This window comes from Tachypleus tridentatus, chromosome 10, assembly GCF_004210375.1.
Source record: "Tachypleus tridentatus isolate NWPU-2018 chromosome 10, ASM421037v1, whole genome shotgun sequence".
Lineage (NCBI taxonomy): Eukaryota > Metazoa > Arthropoda > Merostomata > Xiphosura > Limulidae > Tachypleus > Tachypleus tridentatus.
This window is the reverse complement of record NC_134834.1, coordinates 32,373,138-32,391,385: the sequence shown is the minus strand read 5'-3', so window position 1 is coordinate 32,391,385 and position 18,248 is coordinate 32,373,138. Positions and strand designations below refer to the sequence as shown.

The following is an 18,248-nucleotide window of genomic DNA, read 5'->3' as shown; positions in this document are numbered from 1 at the left end:
GTAACTAAAACGCAATGTACGACTTTTTGCCTTTAGGTAACTTGAAGAAAAAGTTGTTGAAGGGATAAAACTGCCTCCATTTCTTGTTCTGCACTAGTTTCACTGTGGGAAACAGTCCAACAGAAGAAAAAATATTGAATGAACAGAACAAAAGGAAAAAAAAACAAGTTTATGTTATGTGCTTATAGGGTTCACATAAAAACTTACTATATCCTCTGTTTTCGTGTTTTTGTTATTGCTATATTATTCACACAACACGTTTTATATCAAAATCATTTTTCATTTATTAATATTTCACTCTTATTTTGTTGAGTTTTCTTTCACATAAGTTATTTTATTAATTTCTTCGAATTTATAAAATGTTAAACAGGTTTTGATTTCACATTTAACGCACACTTCGTTAACAGGTAAATCATCAAATTACATAAATGTATCAAAGTTGTACGGGAAAATGAAACTTATATTTAAACTAGTGACGTTTTCAATCCTGAACCTTATGAAAATACCGAATGTTCATGTAAAGGATATTACGTGCTACGTTTAGGCGTTCTTTGTAATTGCGATTTTCCACCCATAGAACAACATCCGTAGTGTTCAGTGTCATTGCTGTGAGTACGCATTATTGTCCCATAGTACAGTTGTCATTCTAACGAACAGTTGCGAAGGTCGGGGAAATCGGTATTAGACTACACCACCGCACATAGACATCGGTTGCCAATACTACATTTAAACAAATGAAAGACATCATATAAAATTCATCCGGATGTAGGTCAGTGTATTGCTGCATTGCTAGTTTCATCGTATTAAATTTCATATTTATCAAGTTAACTATTCCAGGAGCTATGCCCAGCTTTATCGGAATGGCTTTTTTTTTTCAATCAGAAGTTTTGTTTGGTAACTGAAATCGTTGTTTCGGACCTGCCTGGAACGTGGTTTCAGAACCTGTTATGGCCTTAAATTTTCTTCTGTTGTGCGAATTTTCCCGCTTCCATGGAGTACATGTAAGGATCTCTTTTTGATTTCTTTTTTGAAGTATTGTATCTTTTGATTCAGCATTTTTATTATTCTCGATAGATGGACATCATTCCTGTATCTCTCTTTTCCGTTTGAAGTGTATTATTAGAAGCTGCATCTTTTAGCCCTTTCAGTAGATATCTTTCTCGGAAAGGAGTAGTGGCATACATCCATCTAGACTTATGTTTATTCGGGCGGAATTCGCCGGGAAACAAATATGCAGGTAGCATACATGTTTCTCCTAACCCATAGCTCGTACCTGTAGTAATTGTCACTGTATTAGCATATCTAGCTCGATTTTATGGAGCGTTGTTAACTCTGTGTTTTACAGGGTTAGGCCCAGTGACTAGCGTGCTGGATTGTGTATCCATGGTTTCATGGTTCGCGTGCCATTACCTCCAAAAACACTTTGGGGACTTGTGTACATTATATGAGTATCCCACTATATGATGAAAGTAATTCACGAGTTGGCGGTGTTGCAGAGTAGTTGCTTTCTCTTCAGTTTGTAACTTCCTAAATTAAGGAAGGGCTAGCACAGATGGCTCTCGTAAAGTTTTGCATGAAATTCAACACGCATTTACCAGGTTCCTGTTTGTTTAAATGCCTTGCAGTCTGTAACAGCTAATAAATACGGTTATAACAGAAACAACCTTGAATAAGGTTTTGAAATACTAGACTTAGTAAATGCAAAAAAAAAAAAAAATAAAAGTTCCATCTTGCCCAGTGAATTGGTAAGAAGCATCTGATAAGCAATCCTAATAATACATTAGACATTTCCAAAATTGCGTGTGCGTGAGTTATTAGTGAAACGAAAGATTAAGTAATCCAAAGTAGTTGTTTTGGTTTTTTAACTTTTGTAATAACTGTTATAACGTTTAATAAATCATTTATATTTAATAAATTACATTGAATAATGTCGACTTTAATTCTGTGGTTGAGTAAACATATTATTTTAGCAACTTGAAAACGTTGCTAAAATTCGGCTGTTGCTCTAGTCCTCATTTAAGCACAGAGCTGGTTTATGTAATGTACTAATACAACTGTGACTTAGCTGAACACGCCCACGAAGATGGCTCAGTGCCAATTGACAGAGTTAAGTTTGCAGATTTGTGTTTTGAACTTTTGGTAAATCTTGGTTTATTGGAATCGTGACGTAAGTTTGCGATAATCGAGGTTTATTTTTTTATTATTATTAATGCAACTTATGATAGATTGGCGCTACGTACCCAAAAATATATTTACTAGCTTATTTATGCTCTAGAACAGTGCTTTGGAAATTTTCAGAATACAGAAGATCTGGCAAAGCTTCGGAAGTCTTTTACTTATTATCGAAGTTATGAACATAAATTTATATTTCCTGATGTAAGTAACATGTCTCCTTATTCACATATCCACAAAACAAAACTGGAAAAGCATAACCTCTTTTGCGAGTAAACATAATAATAACACTGGTATATTTTAATTGTTATATAGGGTCAGGTGTAAGTGCAATAATTGGAAATGTTGTTAGGATGTTTCAATGTATTTTCTTTGCTTAATGGTGTTTTGAAGTTCATTTCAGAAGCTTTTGTTGTGCGATTTACTGACCGTGTGTGTGTTTTCTTATAGCAATGCCACATGGGGCTGTCTGCTGAGTCTATCGATGGGAATCGAACCCCTAATTTTAGCGTTGTAAATCCGAAGACTTACCGCTGTAACAGCGGGAGACTTGTTGATCACATTGTTAAGAAATGAGCATGGATGATTTAGAACTTATAACTGTCTTGATTCGCACTATAAATTTATATTTTAAGACAAGGGTCAGTATCATTGCCCCCCCCCTTTTGTTTTTGGAAAATAAAATTGCAAGGAATGGTTGTGAGCCCGCTTAGCACGGAAGAAAGACCTTTTCTTGAGTCAAACAACATATCTTGGATGCTGTTCCGACCGGTTTTATTCACGACTTCTCTAGTTTTTAGGAATGCGTGATACAACATGGAGATAGAGAGGTGGTTAGTCACGTGGTTTTCTCTTGTCAACATGCGGTAACCCGCTGGCTTTTGAGAAAGGAAGGGGGTTTGGTATTGGCATAAACGATAGAAGCAAGGTCATTACGTTATAAATGGAATTGTTGTGTTTTGGAGAAACTTATAAAACCACTTGGAGAGCAGTTACTACACGAACGTCATCTTGGATAAACTTAGTTATCTAAAAGATGAAATCTATCTATATTTTATCGTCATTACATTGAACGACGTTTTATAAACCAGCTTTCTAATGCTGTTACTCATTGTCTGTGTTCTGTGGTGTGAAATGTGTAGTTAGAGAAAGTGAGATTTCTATAGAAAAAGTCGTTCCAACATATAGTGTGATCGTTTACACTCTACCGATTTGAAATGCTAACAAAAAATTAATAATCTAAAGTTTCAACTTCCTTGGTTTATTGTTCAACATTTTATTTACTCTTGTTTAGCCTACTTGTTTTTAGTTCAAGGAATACCGCGTGTATAATTTGAGAATATTGTCGTCTCTAAATGGTTATTTAAATGATGTCATGAAGAAAAAAAAAAGGGTTATTCATTTTCCTCCAACATGTTATATTGGGTTTGTTAGTGGTATTATGACCAATTATGAGCCTTTCTTTAAGGAAAATTAACTTCAAGCTATTAGAATTGTTTGGTGTGGGCCTGACTTCCTGGAAAATTACCAAAAATTCTGCTGGAGTATATAAAATCAAAGATAAAGTAATGAATTTTTGGATTTAAAGCTTATAATTTACTCTAGTATAACAAACATCAAAGTGTTAGTAATATGCAGATGAAGGTTAAAAGCAGTGATATTGTTCTTTTTTTCCCTTCCTAAGATCTAAATTTATATATTTTTGATAGAGTACTTTGTAATGTTGTAAGTAGTTTAGACCTGGAAGTGGTTCCAAACTGCCTTTCCATGAATGGGTGCCACTCCATAGGGAGATTTCAGCCAGTTGAGTTCACAAGCTACTTGAAAACACAAATGTGTGTCTTAAGATATAGATACAGGAATATGTCAATATAGTATGAGGCTTTACATGCAAGTTTTGGATTGGAACTAACTGGTCCTCAGTTGGAGAAAGGTTAAGAACCAGTTTTAGCTCACCAGCCTTCCTTTATAAGCAAACAGCTAACAAAGGTGGTAGCCATTGTTAATTTCTGTTTTATTTTGTTTTATTCTAGCCCCTCTTTCCTCTATGGCTTATTTGTCAGTGCCCTTGCAGTATTTTTTTATTTTTCCAAAAATATTTAAAGTAATAATTTCCTAAGAAAAATGTAAAAGCTATTTCTAAAGTGTTTTTTAAACTTTTTTTTGTATAATAAAACTTATTAATGTAGATAAGACCTTGACATTATCCGTTTTATGTGTTTACTTCCTTGGAACGCAAGTTTATGCCCGTGTTCAGACTACTGTGGATTGTATACTTCAGGTAATATTTGACAGATACATATTGTAAATTACTTATAAAAGATATATTTATGTACATCCACTCTCTGGAAAGATTTGAATATTCCATAGTCAAGAAGTAATAGTGATTAATGAACTTTCTAAAGATCAATCCATTAATAACACAAACAATGCTCTTTCATGAACAGAGCTCAAAATATTATTAAAAACATAATGAATTACTATATTTACCTTAAAAGCATCAGCTGTTTATTAGAAGTATTGATGGTAGTGTTCAATTTTAAAATATATCTTGTATATGTTATAGAATTGGCAACTTGCCAAAAAAGACACTGTTAGCATGTTTGTTTAACATAAAGTTTATCTGTATTTAGTTGATACCTTATCACTTGGTACGTGTACTTAGTAAAGTGAATTTATATATCCTTTTGATATCAAAGAATTTTTATCATCCTTATATCAATAATAACTTGAATCATACCCAAGAAAACAAAAATGAAAGATGTGTGTGCATAATGCAGGAGTTTTTCCCCCCACAGGATAGGGAGGGTAGCTTTCCCAAGATCAGTGTTTCTCAGCATCTTTCATCACATTCTTCCCTCAGCGATCTCAGGTTCTTCCAAATCTTTCCTATCCTTCAGTTATCATGAAATAATAAATTAATTGCATCATTATACTTTATTTTTGTAATAGTAATTAATGAAATTCAGTCTACAAAATAAAACAATTATTGTCTAATAATTAAGTAAAGCTGATTATTTGACCAGACCTGGCATAGCCTGCTTGACTCATAATCTGATGGTCATGGGTTTGAATCTTCATCACACCAAACATGCTTGCCCTTTTAGCCATGGGGCATTATAATGTAACAGTCAATCCCACTATTTGTTGGTAAAAGAGTAGTCCAGGAGTTGGCAGTGGGTGGTGATGACTAGCTACCTTCCCTCTAGTCTTACACTGCTAAATTAGGGATGGCTAGCACAGGTAACTCTTGTGTAGCTTTGAGTGAAATTCAAAAAGGAACAAATGAATTATTTGACCAAAAAGGAAAGGAAGTAAGAAGGAACTTTTATTTCTACTAAAGAAAACATTTAATTAATGAATAATTAAAGGTGATTATTTGACAAAAAATGAAGAAGGAAAAAAAACGACTTTGATTTCAGAATTGTAACTTAATATCAGATTTCCATTCGACTTGTACAACTTTAATAAGAGCCTTGATCCTCGTGCTGAGAAACTAAATGAGAAAATTGAGTAAAAAAACAAGTACATTTTGCTTAAAGATTGCCATGCTTACAAATGGTGATATATCCTTATTTTTCATCAAAATATTTGTAACAGCACTGAATGTACATTTCAATCAAGTATATACTGGGAATCGGTAATTAATTTGTTATATTTGATACTGACTTGGGGATTCAGCCACATCATCTGACTTTTTGAGGCATGGATCGGTTTTAGCTGTCATCATTTTGTAAGTTCATCAACTTTTCAATCTGATCAGAGTACATAGCTAGACACTCATTATTTTAAGTTAAAAAGAAATGACTGAGTAACCCAAGAGGGAAAAGGTCAATTGTTGGAGATCAGTAAATGAATTGTTCAACTCAACATGCAGGTTGGAAAGATGTTCAGAGATGATTTGGAAGACATCATCCAATGATGCATGTTTGCTGAGATGTGTGAATTGGAGCAGATTGTTCTTCAAGATCTGGGGCTTTGAAAAGTTTAGTTTATATGCAAAAACGGCTCGTTTGGGTTGAGAAAATATTTTACATAGAAGAGCGAACAACGTTTCGACCTTCTTCGGTCATCGTCAGGTTCACAAAGAAAGAGGTAACTGACCGGAAGCTGACCACATGTTTCAAAGGGGTTGTGTAACTGAGTGTTGGAATGTAGAGGGCGGTATTAGATGTTTAAATATATAATTTTATTTATTTTATTATATTAATATAGGTATAAAGGCGTTCCTTTATATTGGTTTATTTTGGGTTTAAGTTGTTGTATAAGTAAGGCTTCTTTAATTTTGCATTTGTTTATGTTTGTTTCTTTATTTAGTATTTGAGTGTTTTCTGTGGTTATGTTGTGTTTATTTGACTTGCAGTGTTCGAAAACGTGTGAAGGTAACTTTTTATGTTCTTTGAATCTGGTTTCCATTTTTCTACTTGTTTCTCCAATATAGAAGTCGTGGCAGTTATCACATTGTATTTTGTAAATAATGTTGGTGTGGTGTTTGTCAGTGTAGTTTTTACATAGTATAGACTTCAGTTTTGTGCCTGGTTTTTGAATAAATTTGGTATTAACTGGAATGTCATATTTTGTTACTAGTTTTTGCCATGGATGGTTGTTTCATCAAGGGCCAGTGAAAATTTGGTCGTCTAGAGGATTAATTGTGTCTCAACATTACCTGCAGTTTCATCGATGCAGCAGCAAACAGTATTATTGTTGAGGGTTGAGTTGGCAAGTTCCCATTCGGTTCTTTAGTTTTTTGTATTGTCCAGAGGTGTACCTCAGAGGCTGGTTTCAGCAACTCTTCATCGTCAGTGTGAGGTCGAGAGTTCTTAGCGATAATAAAACTGAGCTCATAACTAGCTTGGAGCCTATGTTCATTCAAACTAGTTTCTGTTTAGAATATTTCATCAAGCAACTTCTGTTTTCTCTTCGACCTCTGTTCATTTAAGCCTTTGAAGTACTCAAGGGGCTTCTGTACATATTCTGGATGTATGTTTTTGAAGTGTCCTACCAGTTTTTCTGGCCTCATAGAATCATTATAGAGGGAAATGCAGCATAACAATCAGTAGCATCATGAATAAAACAAAAATTTAAATAGTCAGCTGAATATTGGTGGACTTTGTTGTTGGCGTTTGCAGACGCCAGCCCCTCAGAAAATGTCTGTTTTGACATTTTGGATACAAATCTGGTAAAACAGAAAACAAAGTTAGTTGGAAATAACAGAGAAAAATAGATATTTTACATACAAATATGAAAAAACAAAAAAAATATAAATATAATAAAACAGGAGAAATTCACAATATTCTCCTCACCAAACAGGTGATCACGTATCACAGCCAGACACAATTCAGTGGCCCACAACTTGCTGTATGTGGATATGAGACATGTATGAATATCAGCAGCTACATTAATATCCAAAAAATCACCTACAACCATGAAAAATATTGGTATGCATATCCACAATCTTACGTTTACCAAAATATTCTTCCACTACAGCAGTAAAAAATACACTGTCAGAAAACTTATATTTTAGCAATTTAGCAGGTTTTTATGTCGTGACAGGATAATGACATTATATCTTATAGATCACTTGATACTGAATACGTATGTATGGTACAAAATACCAAAAGTGGCATAAAATATAAAAAAATAACAAGAAAACACAGGAGTGTTTACCTTTTGGCACACCAGACGTGAGGGAGGCATTAGCTGAGTGTAGTTGACCTGGCTGTCACCAGATGGTAGCAAATGTCTGAAGTGTTCTTCAAGGACAGAGGACTATACCTGCATGTTGCATCCAAGGGGAAGTTTGTGAAGGTACATAACTCTCCCCAATTTCTCCCTTGGACCCCATTGAGAACCTCTGCCTTAGATATTTTTCAAAATCTGAATGATTTATTTCTACAAGGTAACTGTTTTGGAAAATAACTAGGTACTCTTAAAGCTGTACCATCTTATATATACCTGTAAAGGAAGGGACACAACCATATCATATCTATAGAAATACTTTACTTTACCATTTGAATACTCCATTCAACATCAATGACCAAATAAAATCCTGCAATGATACCACTGTAGTATGTTTATGTATGAATGGATAGTAGCTATTTTAGTGCACAAAACATGCATAACAAATGGAAGTACAGCCTTAAAAACAAAATACCTTCTTAGAATGTGAACTTAAAAACAGATGTAAGTCAGTACAACTAAATCTAATAATTTTGAATGAATTGTTTCATTATAATATAAATTATGTTTATACAACTTTATGGTTTTATGTGTTTAAGTGTGTAAATATTTTAAGTGTTTAAAATGTCTGTTATGTTTATGTTTTTTTGGATATTTAAAAATACTTTGAGAACTTGCTGTACATTTGAAAGATTTAGGAATAAAAGAAAAGTTTTTTCAAGTTGCCAAATTCCTTGTGTAACATACTTAGTGTTGTTGTTTGTCATTGAAAACATTGGAGAGAGAAAACAATTATGGGAAAGTTATAAATTTCTGTTGTAAAGCTTTACCTGTGATTTACCATTTCATGTGTTTGTTGTTGTTTTCTCTGATTTGATAGCTGTGAGTGCAATCAGTGAAATTTCCATTCTAATTGATGAAGGATTAATAAAATCTTTGCCAATCTTACAAGTAATAAGCAGTTTAACCAAATAGCTATAAATATCATAAGTGACTATATACCTTTTATATGCATATCTATTTAGAAAGTGCATCTATATGAGAAGTTTTTTACCCCTTTGCTTATCTTCACACTGTTATCTCATGGAACTTGTACCTTGTGTCATTTGATGGCATGACATGCCACACCTCCTATCAACACTGCAGCTGGTTCAGTGTTGAGGTTGATTGATAGTTTATAACCGTAAGCTCTTTGTTGAACACATTAATGAAGTTAGCTTTCCTCTTTATTACATGTATTTATAATGTTATGTTTAATTTTTTCTCTGTTCTTTTTATCATTTTCATATTTGTGTTTTTAAGGACAAACTTCAAAAGGACCTTATTTTACCATCTTGTCATCATAACTACTGTCTTAAATTCACTTCTTTTGTACATAGAATGTACCATTTTATTATGAAATATAGCAAATAGATTATTTAAACAAGAGTTTAAGCAAAGTATATGACAGAAACTTTAGAAACATTATTCTGATCTTTATAATTAAAAAGGTACAAAAAGTATATTTAATTAGCTGTACTCAATATTAGGTTGATTTTAATTTTTAATCTAAGCAGATGGTTTGATCTATTGAAAAGTAATGTTAATTAGAAGTGTGTATGTGTATAAAGATCAAATATTGGATATTATATTGGTTAAATATAAAAATATTAGAGATGGGACAAAATTCTTTAAGAAAAATTTATTTTTACCACAAAAGTAACTAAAATTGAAGGGTAAAAAATATTTCTTCTGTCTTATATTATAATTTATAATAAAATCTGGACAAATAAACATCAGACTTATTTTAATTAAGCCTGTTTATCTCTTTAGGAAGATTATTTATTGATGTGTTTGGTTTATCACTCATTATGATGTAAACAGATCACTCTGCCATGAGTAGATATTTATAGTACTCAAGAAAACAAGTTTGATGTATAGGAGTACAGTTGTATTTTTCCATCTATATTTTTACTCTTACATATAAAATGCATGTATAGATTTTGCAGTTAATAACCAACCAAAATTATTATATCATTTTATATAAAAATTTAAATTATTTAATGAAATGTTTTTGAGGTATTTTATAACAGTTTTCTCAGAAGTGGGTTTTATAAACTAGTGATTTTACAATATGTAAGACATTGGGAAACAGGTGATTTAAATGTATTAAAAACAGTTATTTGTTGGTAGTTCAGTTGTTCCATGTATTGGTTAGATTTTCTTATCTTCAACATAAAAGAAGGTGTTTGTGTGTCTCTCTCTCCTCTCTCTCTCTCTCTCTATGTATATACATACACACACACACACACACACACACACATACACATTTTAAAATCTTTACATCATTAAATTAATCAGACTGTTTCTAATATTTGTTAATTTGATCCAAAACAAGGCAGTGTGTGAAAGAATGTACTAGTGATAACATGTATTCAAGTAATCATGGAGAATCATTTTGGGTTTACAAATTAAAGGTAAAGGCTGTTTAAACTGTTGATGTAATTAATTATTCTTGATAAAAGGGTATAAGTTAAAGAATGACATTACCACTCTCAAATAAAAATTACTAGTATAAGTATATTATTTTTTGTTTTGGGCATTAATATCTTTAGGCTAGTTACTAAGCGTTTTCTACATATTAAATATATGCTGACAGCAGCCTCTTTGTGTATATACTTTTTATTTTGACTTTAGAAAAATTGCTGATGTGGGCACTTCGGTGTGATGTTTGTGCAAAGACTGCTCTTGTTTCTTTAAGCCTAAAAAAGTCATAATTCTAGCTGATTGTTTGTTTGTTGGAAAGAGAGGGGATTAAGATAAGCCAAGCTGAAGTTTTACAGTTGTTTTTATATTTTGTCAGCCTGAACAAAATACTTTTCAAGCTAAGTTGCAAGACAGAAATCCTTTGTTCTTGTAACATATTTCCAATAAATTAAGCAGGAGCTAAAGAAAAGTGTAAGTAACTGTTGGATTCTGGAAAATGTTTTATCTTTCTCCATTTGTCTGGGTTTAACTATAATTAATTCATCTCATCATGTCGTAATTTTTACACAAGGTCAGATTTTTTACTGCTTTAATTTTGTATACTGGTTTCCTTTTTCCACATAGTGGGTGGGGTCTGTAGATATTTTTATTTAACAGTTTTTTATGGTCTTTTCTTCTTTTTTTTAAGCAGTAGAAGATAAAAATAACATTTTATTTTTAATGTCACAAGAATTCCTATTGAGCAAAAGAGAGATTTTAAACAAAGCTAGAGCTGGTGTGGCTCTACTGAAACAAAAGATAAATTGTGAATACCAAAACTGGTATTTTGATGAAAGTGTTTCCCTCTTTAATTAGAGAAAATATTATATTGTTATAATATATTAGAATGTTGTTGTACACTTAGCTCTGGAAAATTATTTTACCCTGTAAAATAAAGGTACATAATTTTAGAATTCTAAAGTATATATGTATGTCTTTTACTGGTGGTCTTTTATATATATATAAGTGTATGGACATGAGAGTGTTATTCTTTAACCAATTTAACAAAGATATAATTTTTTTAGCTTTTCCTGTTGTTAAAAAGCCCCGACATAAAGGGTTTTTTGACACTTTACTGTGCTGTTTTAGCCGTAATCCAAGGCAAACAAATCCATCAACACATTCTGAAGAAAATGGCCAATGTTCCCCTAAGGTAATTTTGTTATTTTTTGTAGCTGGAAATATTAAAAGAATTATAAATGTTTTAAAACTTGTAAAAAGTTAAGTTTAAAGTCTCAGTAATGTATCTTTCTTCTAACTTACTAATTCAAATAGTGGTCATTCGGATTTACATTACGTCTTAATAATGTCTGTGTCAAGAAATCTTCTTTGATTGTATGATTTTTCATGGTGGCCAATTTCTACATGTTTTAAGAATGATTTCTACACTTGTCACTAAGGTGTATCATCCAGTTGTGACATTCTTGTTCATCTTAAAATATCTAAAAGAGCTCATTATTTTCTAGTGCAAATTATTAAAGTTTCTAACCAAAGTTTATTTCATTCATGATTAAGTTACAGAAAGGGAGTACATTGTTTCTTATGAAGATAAGTCATTTTATTTTTTTATGATTTCTCAGTGGGGGGCTTGATCCCCCAGTGGCATAGAGGTATGTCTGTGGACTCAAACTGCTAAAAATCAGGTTTTGATACCCATGGTGGGCAGAGCATGGATAACCCATTGTGTAGTTTCAAGATTAATTCCAAAATCCATGTTATAAACTTGAACTTCCCACCTTTCCAGTATTGATTGACAGTAAAGATATAATCGGAAAGATTTGTCTTATGAAGCCTGATTACTGTTTATGTTCCTGTAGTTTTGTTATGCTCTTGTGCAACCTGCTCATTTAGGTTAATATTTTGAAATACTGTATTGCAAACTCTGTAAAATAACAGCAGCAGATCACTATTAATAGTTATGAATGTTTTTTTTTACTGAAATAAATTTTATTCCCAGTACAATACCACTTTTTGCTAGACTTTACAAACCACTGATCATAGTAATTGTATTTCATTGCATACCTAATAGTGCAACCTCTCAAGATGTGCAAATGACTTGGTAATTATATTCATTGCACATGGTATAACAGTTCATTTCAGAAAAATTTTCACACAAGTACCAACAAATATTTTATTGCACTAGTGTTCTTCCATGTAATACTTTATTCATTGTGTTAAATATGATATTAATGGAATGTAACATGTTTGTGTAGTTACTGGTCCAAGGCAAGTACTTGCTGTCTCCTGTGAAGCCTCAGGACATGCATAAAATATGCATGGTTATTGATCTGGATGAAACTCTTGTCCACAGCTCTTTTAAGGTAAGTTCTTTTTTATTAAACCAGATTAACTTAAAGCAGTGGTTCTTAACTTTTCTGGGAAGCCGCACCCATTCAGTTTACAGAACATAATCATGCATCCCATGTCTGAAAATGTCTTAAAATATATTGAGATTGTGCAGGTAGTATTTTTATAGTTTATAAAATTAGTAGTTATTTTCTAGAGTTTTTGATCAGATATATGTTGTCATTATTTGAGATCTCCTCTTTAGCTTTAATTGCATATATTTAATTTTTCTGGTTAACATTTGAAGATTTATAAGTTAATTCATGACAAAAAAATGGGAAATAAAACTTATGACACTTTAACATAATGAACAAGCAAGCAAACAGCAGTTGAAAACACTTCCAAATGATCTTCTCTCTTTATTCATTGGTAGTAGACGTGTCAGTGCAGTTGTGTTAAGGAAACCAGGCAAGAAACTGCCTCGTCTGCTTAGTTATGATGACTCATAAAGCATGTTATGTAGCAAGTTTTTGTTGACTTGGTTCTCAACTTGAAACAACTAGTTTAGCTAGGTGACCGGTCAATACTTATATCATTATGTTTCAAGTACTGTTTTTATTAAGCATTCTTAAATTGAAAATGTCTATATCCTTACACAGATTTATTTTACTCTGACTGGTAGTTTCATCATGCACTGTTTTATTGTATGATTTCGTGTTTTATTTCATGATTTCATATTTTATTGAAACTATAAGAAAGGATTAATTTGAGCATGATTGTTTTCAGTATGTAGTTTTATTGCACACTGACTTAGTTTTGTCATGCATTGTTTTATTTTTATGCTCTGATGTGTTACTGAAACAATGAACAGGAGTTAAAAAGTTGATGTTTGTTGTTAGTATATAAGTTGGTGGTATCTAATAATCGGTGGTGAGTATTATCATATTAAGTATGACATGAAATTTTACAAGCTTCAAGCTTGTAGGCTTGTTAGTTATAGACTATTGCCAGTTACATTTTGTTGTATGTGTATATATGATCCACAGTTTACTTAGTTTTCTCCACATATCACTGATACTTTTCTCTGTAATAACCTTAGTCACAACTAATTTTGGGTCAGCTGATAGTTTTGTAAGCCAAGACTGTTTACACCCATGTGTCCAGCATATACAGCAACCATGAAGGATGAGCATGTTTGGTGGCAGGGCATTGAACTTATAACCCTCAAGTTGCAAAGCAAGCACAGTAATCACCAAACTCCCTTCCACATGTATATGTAAAAAATGGCTGGTTTGGGTTGAGAAAAATTTTATATAGAGGAGCGAACAATGGTCATCAAAAAAGGTTGAAACATTGTTCGTCCTCTACTTAAAAAAAAATTCTCAACCCAAACCAGCTGTTTTTACATATATATTTTTCCCTACAAGTGGGTTTCCTCATCATCACTGATTATCCCTTCCACACAGCTTATATTCCTATGACAATAACAATTATTTGTAGGAATTGGTATGGAAAAACCATTATATATCCACTGATAATTCTAGGTTTCAGTCCCATGTTTTGTTTTGTCAGTGAAAAGAAAATATATAACTATTATATATGTATTTTCTAAATTTAATGGTTTAAATGCCTGTGTTGGTCATCATGTGTTATGAAACCTAACCTTCTATTACTTTATAGGTGCATTATACTCCGACAAATTTCTTTGCCTTCTGCAAAGTGAAACAGCTATAATCACCCTACAATCTGAGTATTTTCGAAAGGTGGACCTTTTTACTTCAGGGATTATTCCCTATTTTTCTGACATTGTGAAATCTCAATATGCTTTGAAATATTTAGTCAAGACTGAAGATTTAAGTATAAAGTTGAGAAGGATATTTTCTTTTCAGTAAATCACCAAAATTTTGATTATGAAATGTGTAAATTAATTTTAATTTATTGAATATTATCATCAACAGTGTTTTACTTGAGTGTTACTCCCTTTACATACACTTCAGTTTTACATGCTAGTTCATGTCATTGCAAATAGGGGAGGAACTTTTATTAAATGAATTTCAAAGAAAGCTTTTATTCTTCTTTTCCGTTTATCTACTCAACTCAGTAAATGATATAAACCACTTTATGAAGCAGTGGTATTCTCCTCACAGCCAGCAACATCCAAGACCTTAATAATATCATCAGCAAATTTAAGTAGCTTGTTGACCATTCTTTAATTTTTGTCATTAACATAAATCCAAAAGAGCAAAGGTCCTAAGACTGAGCTTTGAGGTACCTTGCTTGTGATATGAATCAAGTTTGACTGAACTCCATTTATAACATCCCTCTACTTTCTTGCATCCAGTCACTCTTCTACCCAATTAGCTGACTTATCTCCCACACTTATAAAAATGATTTTCTTTATGGAGGAAATTTTTCATTACCCATGCTGCTAACTAACTAAGCTGACCATGACCTGTTGGTTTATCTGTTTGGAAGATTTATATTTAAAATTTATTATTCTTATGCTCACTGGGCTTATTAAACTCTTGCAGTAAAAATTTATGCAATTGGTCAAATTGACTACATCACATCACCAAGTTGGGGTATCCAAAATTGTAATTTTATCAGCTATCATAATTAGGATTTCAAAGTACTTTTATATATAAAGTAACAAAATGAATTTTTTAATAACAAGAATATTAACAGTAAATGGATATTCACATGATTTTCTTATCACATACCCTCTATTTGTGTTTTTATTCTGATTAGCAAATGTTCAAGCTTCAGTAGTTAAGATTCACAGTTCTCTTCAAAATGTCATGTGCTTATCGAAAACCTATACCTGTTTTTAGTTAAAGTATTGGTAGGCATATGAGAAACTAAAACAGTTTTAAAGCTCTGAATCAAACTATGTAAGCCTACTGAATTCAGCCTTAATATTTAAAGTGTTGTGGTAAAGATCATTTGTAACTTGTATGGTAAGTTGCCCTATTTTTTCCAGCCCATCAGTAATGCAGACTTTGTAGTTCCTGTTGAAATTGATGGCACTGTTCATCAAGTAAGCTGTTATACTTATTTTCAGTCTTTCTACCTTCATATCATCTTTTATATTTTTTACCAGATATTTATGCATTAAAATTGTAAAAACAACACAGACAAAATTACTTAACAACACCTATACAACCCTTCTGGAACCTGAAATTTAGAATTGAGCCCCAGAAAATATTGTTTTAATATTTTAAACTAAATGTTTATGGAGTAGTAAAGTAAACCTAATATTAAATCTTGGTTATTCTATAAAAGTCCAAAAATTAAGCATATCAAACTCTATGCACACTATAATTTGATTTTTAAGGAAACTTTCTCTAGATTCTTCATTTTTCACTGTACACCATATTTTATGGATGATTGTTGTATGAAATCAGTGTGGGGCACCAAAGTTACTAAATCTCTGTAAAGAAATAACTTCAAGTAATGTGCACAATTCATTAGTAATAAACTGTTTATTTGTGTACGTGACTATAATTCCATTCATAATATTTGTTATGTAACAACAAATTCTTGTTGCAGGTTTATGTGTTAAAAAGGCCGTACGTAGATGAGTTCTTACGAAAGATGGGGGAGCTCTATGAATGTGTCTTATTCACTGCCAGCCTTGCAAAAGTAAGATTTCAGGATTCCAAAGATCTTGGGAATTGGATTTTTTCACACACCTTGCATGTTTTTAGCTTTGTAAATTGTGTATTTAACATAGTATTATGAATAGGTTTAAAAAGGAAAGAATAGTGTAGATATTTTATTTTGCATTATATCTCGAGAATAAAGAGAGTGAGACTTTGAAATAAGTTGATTTATGTATTTGTATTTCCTAGATTTAAGTGTTTTGTTGTTGTCTTTTCATACTAGCATGACTTTTTATCAAAGGTTTTTTTACACTGGTAAACATGTTATTCTTTCAGTATGTTACACTGTATTTGAATTACTTATTTCTAAATATAGTAAAAAGTATAAACCTTCCAGCTTAAAGTATCATATTACAATATCAGAAGTATATTTTTCTACACATCAGGTGTCTTTAAGGAAATAATAAGACATTGTTAATAACATTTTGGTTAAAAGTATAATTTAATATACTTACATTTTACTATCTGTAATCTATTGGCTATTAAAATATGAATCCATCAAATCATTAAATTTCTGATTGATTCTGAAAATTCATTGTTGGCAAGTCTCATTTGGTAAAAAAAATTAATGTTTAATTAAAGTAAGAAATAATAATTACTTTTTTGTTTATAACCTTCAGATATAACTCAATTTGGACAAAAAGAAAAATTCAGTTTTCTGATTTTTTTTTCTTTTAAACATTACTCAGTTTGTAAATGTACATATTTTAAAGTGTAACAAGAAGTTTCTTTTATTGGTTGTGTGCTGGACTGTGGAGTTGAAGTTTTGTGGTTCACATCCTGTCACTGCTAATAAATAGTTGTGTTCTTCACTTTGGGGGTTATGGGTTGAATTGTGAAAGTTACCATCAAATCCAAATATTTAATCTGATAAGAGTAGCCTACCAGTTAACGGTGGGTGCTTTTGACTAGTTTCCTTCCATTTAGTCTATCTTCCAAAATTATGGATGGCTATTGCAGATAGTCATATTATAGTTTTTTATGACATCCAACACACAAACAACAAAAAAATCTTTATTAAATTATATTAAAACAGAAAATGTATCTGTGGATCTTAAATTCACAAATTTTATAAATAGTTTGTGATTGGAGTTGAAGTCAATATTTATGTATATATATATTCTAATGGCCAGATACTTTCAACTAAGGAAATAATTATTTGTTTTTTTAATCACCTATAAAGTTAAGGTAAAACTAATGTATAACATGTTTGGCACCAGAACATTATTTTTGTGCACATTTTTGAAAGTTCTTTTGTTGTTATTTCTCTACCTGTATATTTAAAGTAAATTTTAAGAAAACCTGTTTTTCTATAGTATGCTGACCCTGTAGCAGACCTGCTAGACAGGTGGGGAGTTTTCCGAGCAAGGTTGTTCCGAGAATCATGTGTCTTCCATAGAAATAACTATGTAAAGGTAAGATATTTCTATTAAACTTGTGTTAAAAATATAAAATACATTATTGTAGTAACTGTAAGTATAGTTAGCTAAATTATAAATTTTTGGAATAAATAGGGTTTTTTTGTGTGTGTTTTTTTTTTTGTTAGTATATGTGTGTTTTGGTTCTTCACATACAACAAAAGAAATAATCTATAAAATATTCTTCATTCAGCACTTTTAAATGCTGGATTTTCTTAAAAATATTTCAGTCATGTGAAAACTTTTGACTCTTATGAAAATGATAACAGATTACTAAAGGTTATCTAGTGACTGATAGTTTTGTGATGACAAGAAACCACTTGAAATAAACATGTATTCTCAAGACAGCTGGTATGGTATTAAAACTTTAATTAAAATAAAGTACAGAACAATGTAACAACCCTCTTAGATCATCTTCAGATTAACAAAGAGAATTTGCAACTGACCATTGCTGGGACACATATCTTAGGGACAAGAGTGTAAATGGGTACAGGATTGTAGTTGGGACTTCTGTGAAGAGAGAGAT

The 18,248-nt window shown here is 31.6% G+C and overlaps 1 protein-coding gene across 1 annotated transcript in view; it reads left to right on the top strand.

Moving 5' to 3' along the window:
* Positions 1-18,248, top strand: part of LOC143229012 (carboxy-terminal domain RNA polymerase II polypeptide A small phosphatase 1-like) — a 48,312-nt gene that overhangs the window by 16,776 nt on the left and 13,288 nt on the right. Inside the window, exons 2-6 of the mRNA XM_076460628.1 lie at positions 11,382-11,509; positions 12,570-12,677; positions 15,623-15,679; positions 16,192-16,284; positions 17,621-17,719. Of these exons, the coding sequence (XP_076316743.1) occupies positions 11,382-11,509; positions 12,570-12,677; positions 15,623-15,679; positions 16,192-16,284; positions 17,621-17,719 (485 nt within the window). The remainder of the gene's footprint in view (positions 1-11,381; positions 11,510-12,569; positions 12,678-15,622; positions 15,680-16,191; positions 16,285-17,620; positions 17,720-18,248) is intronic.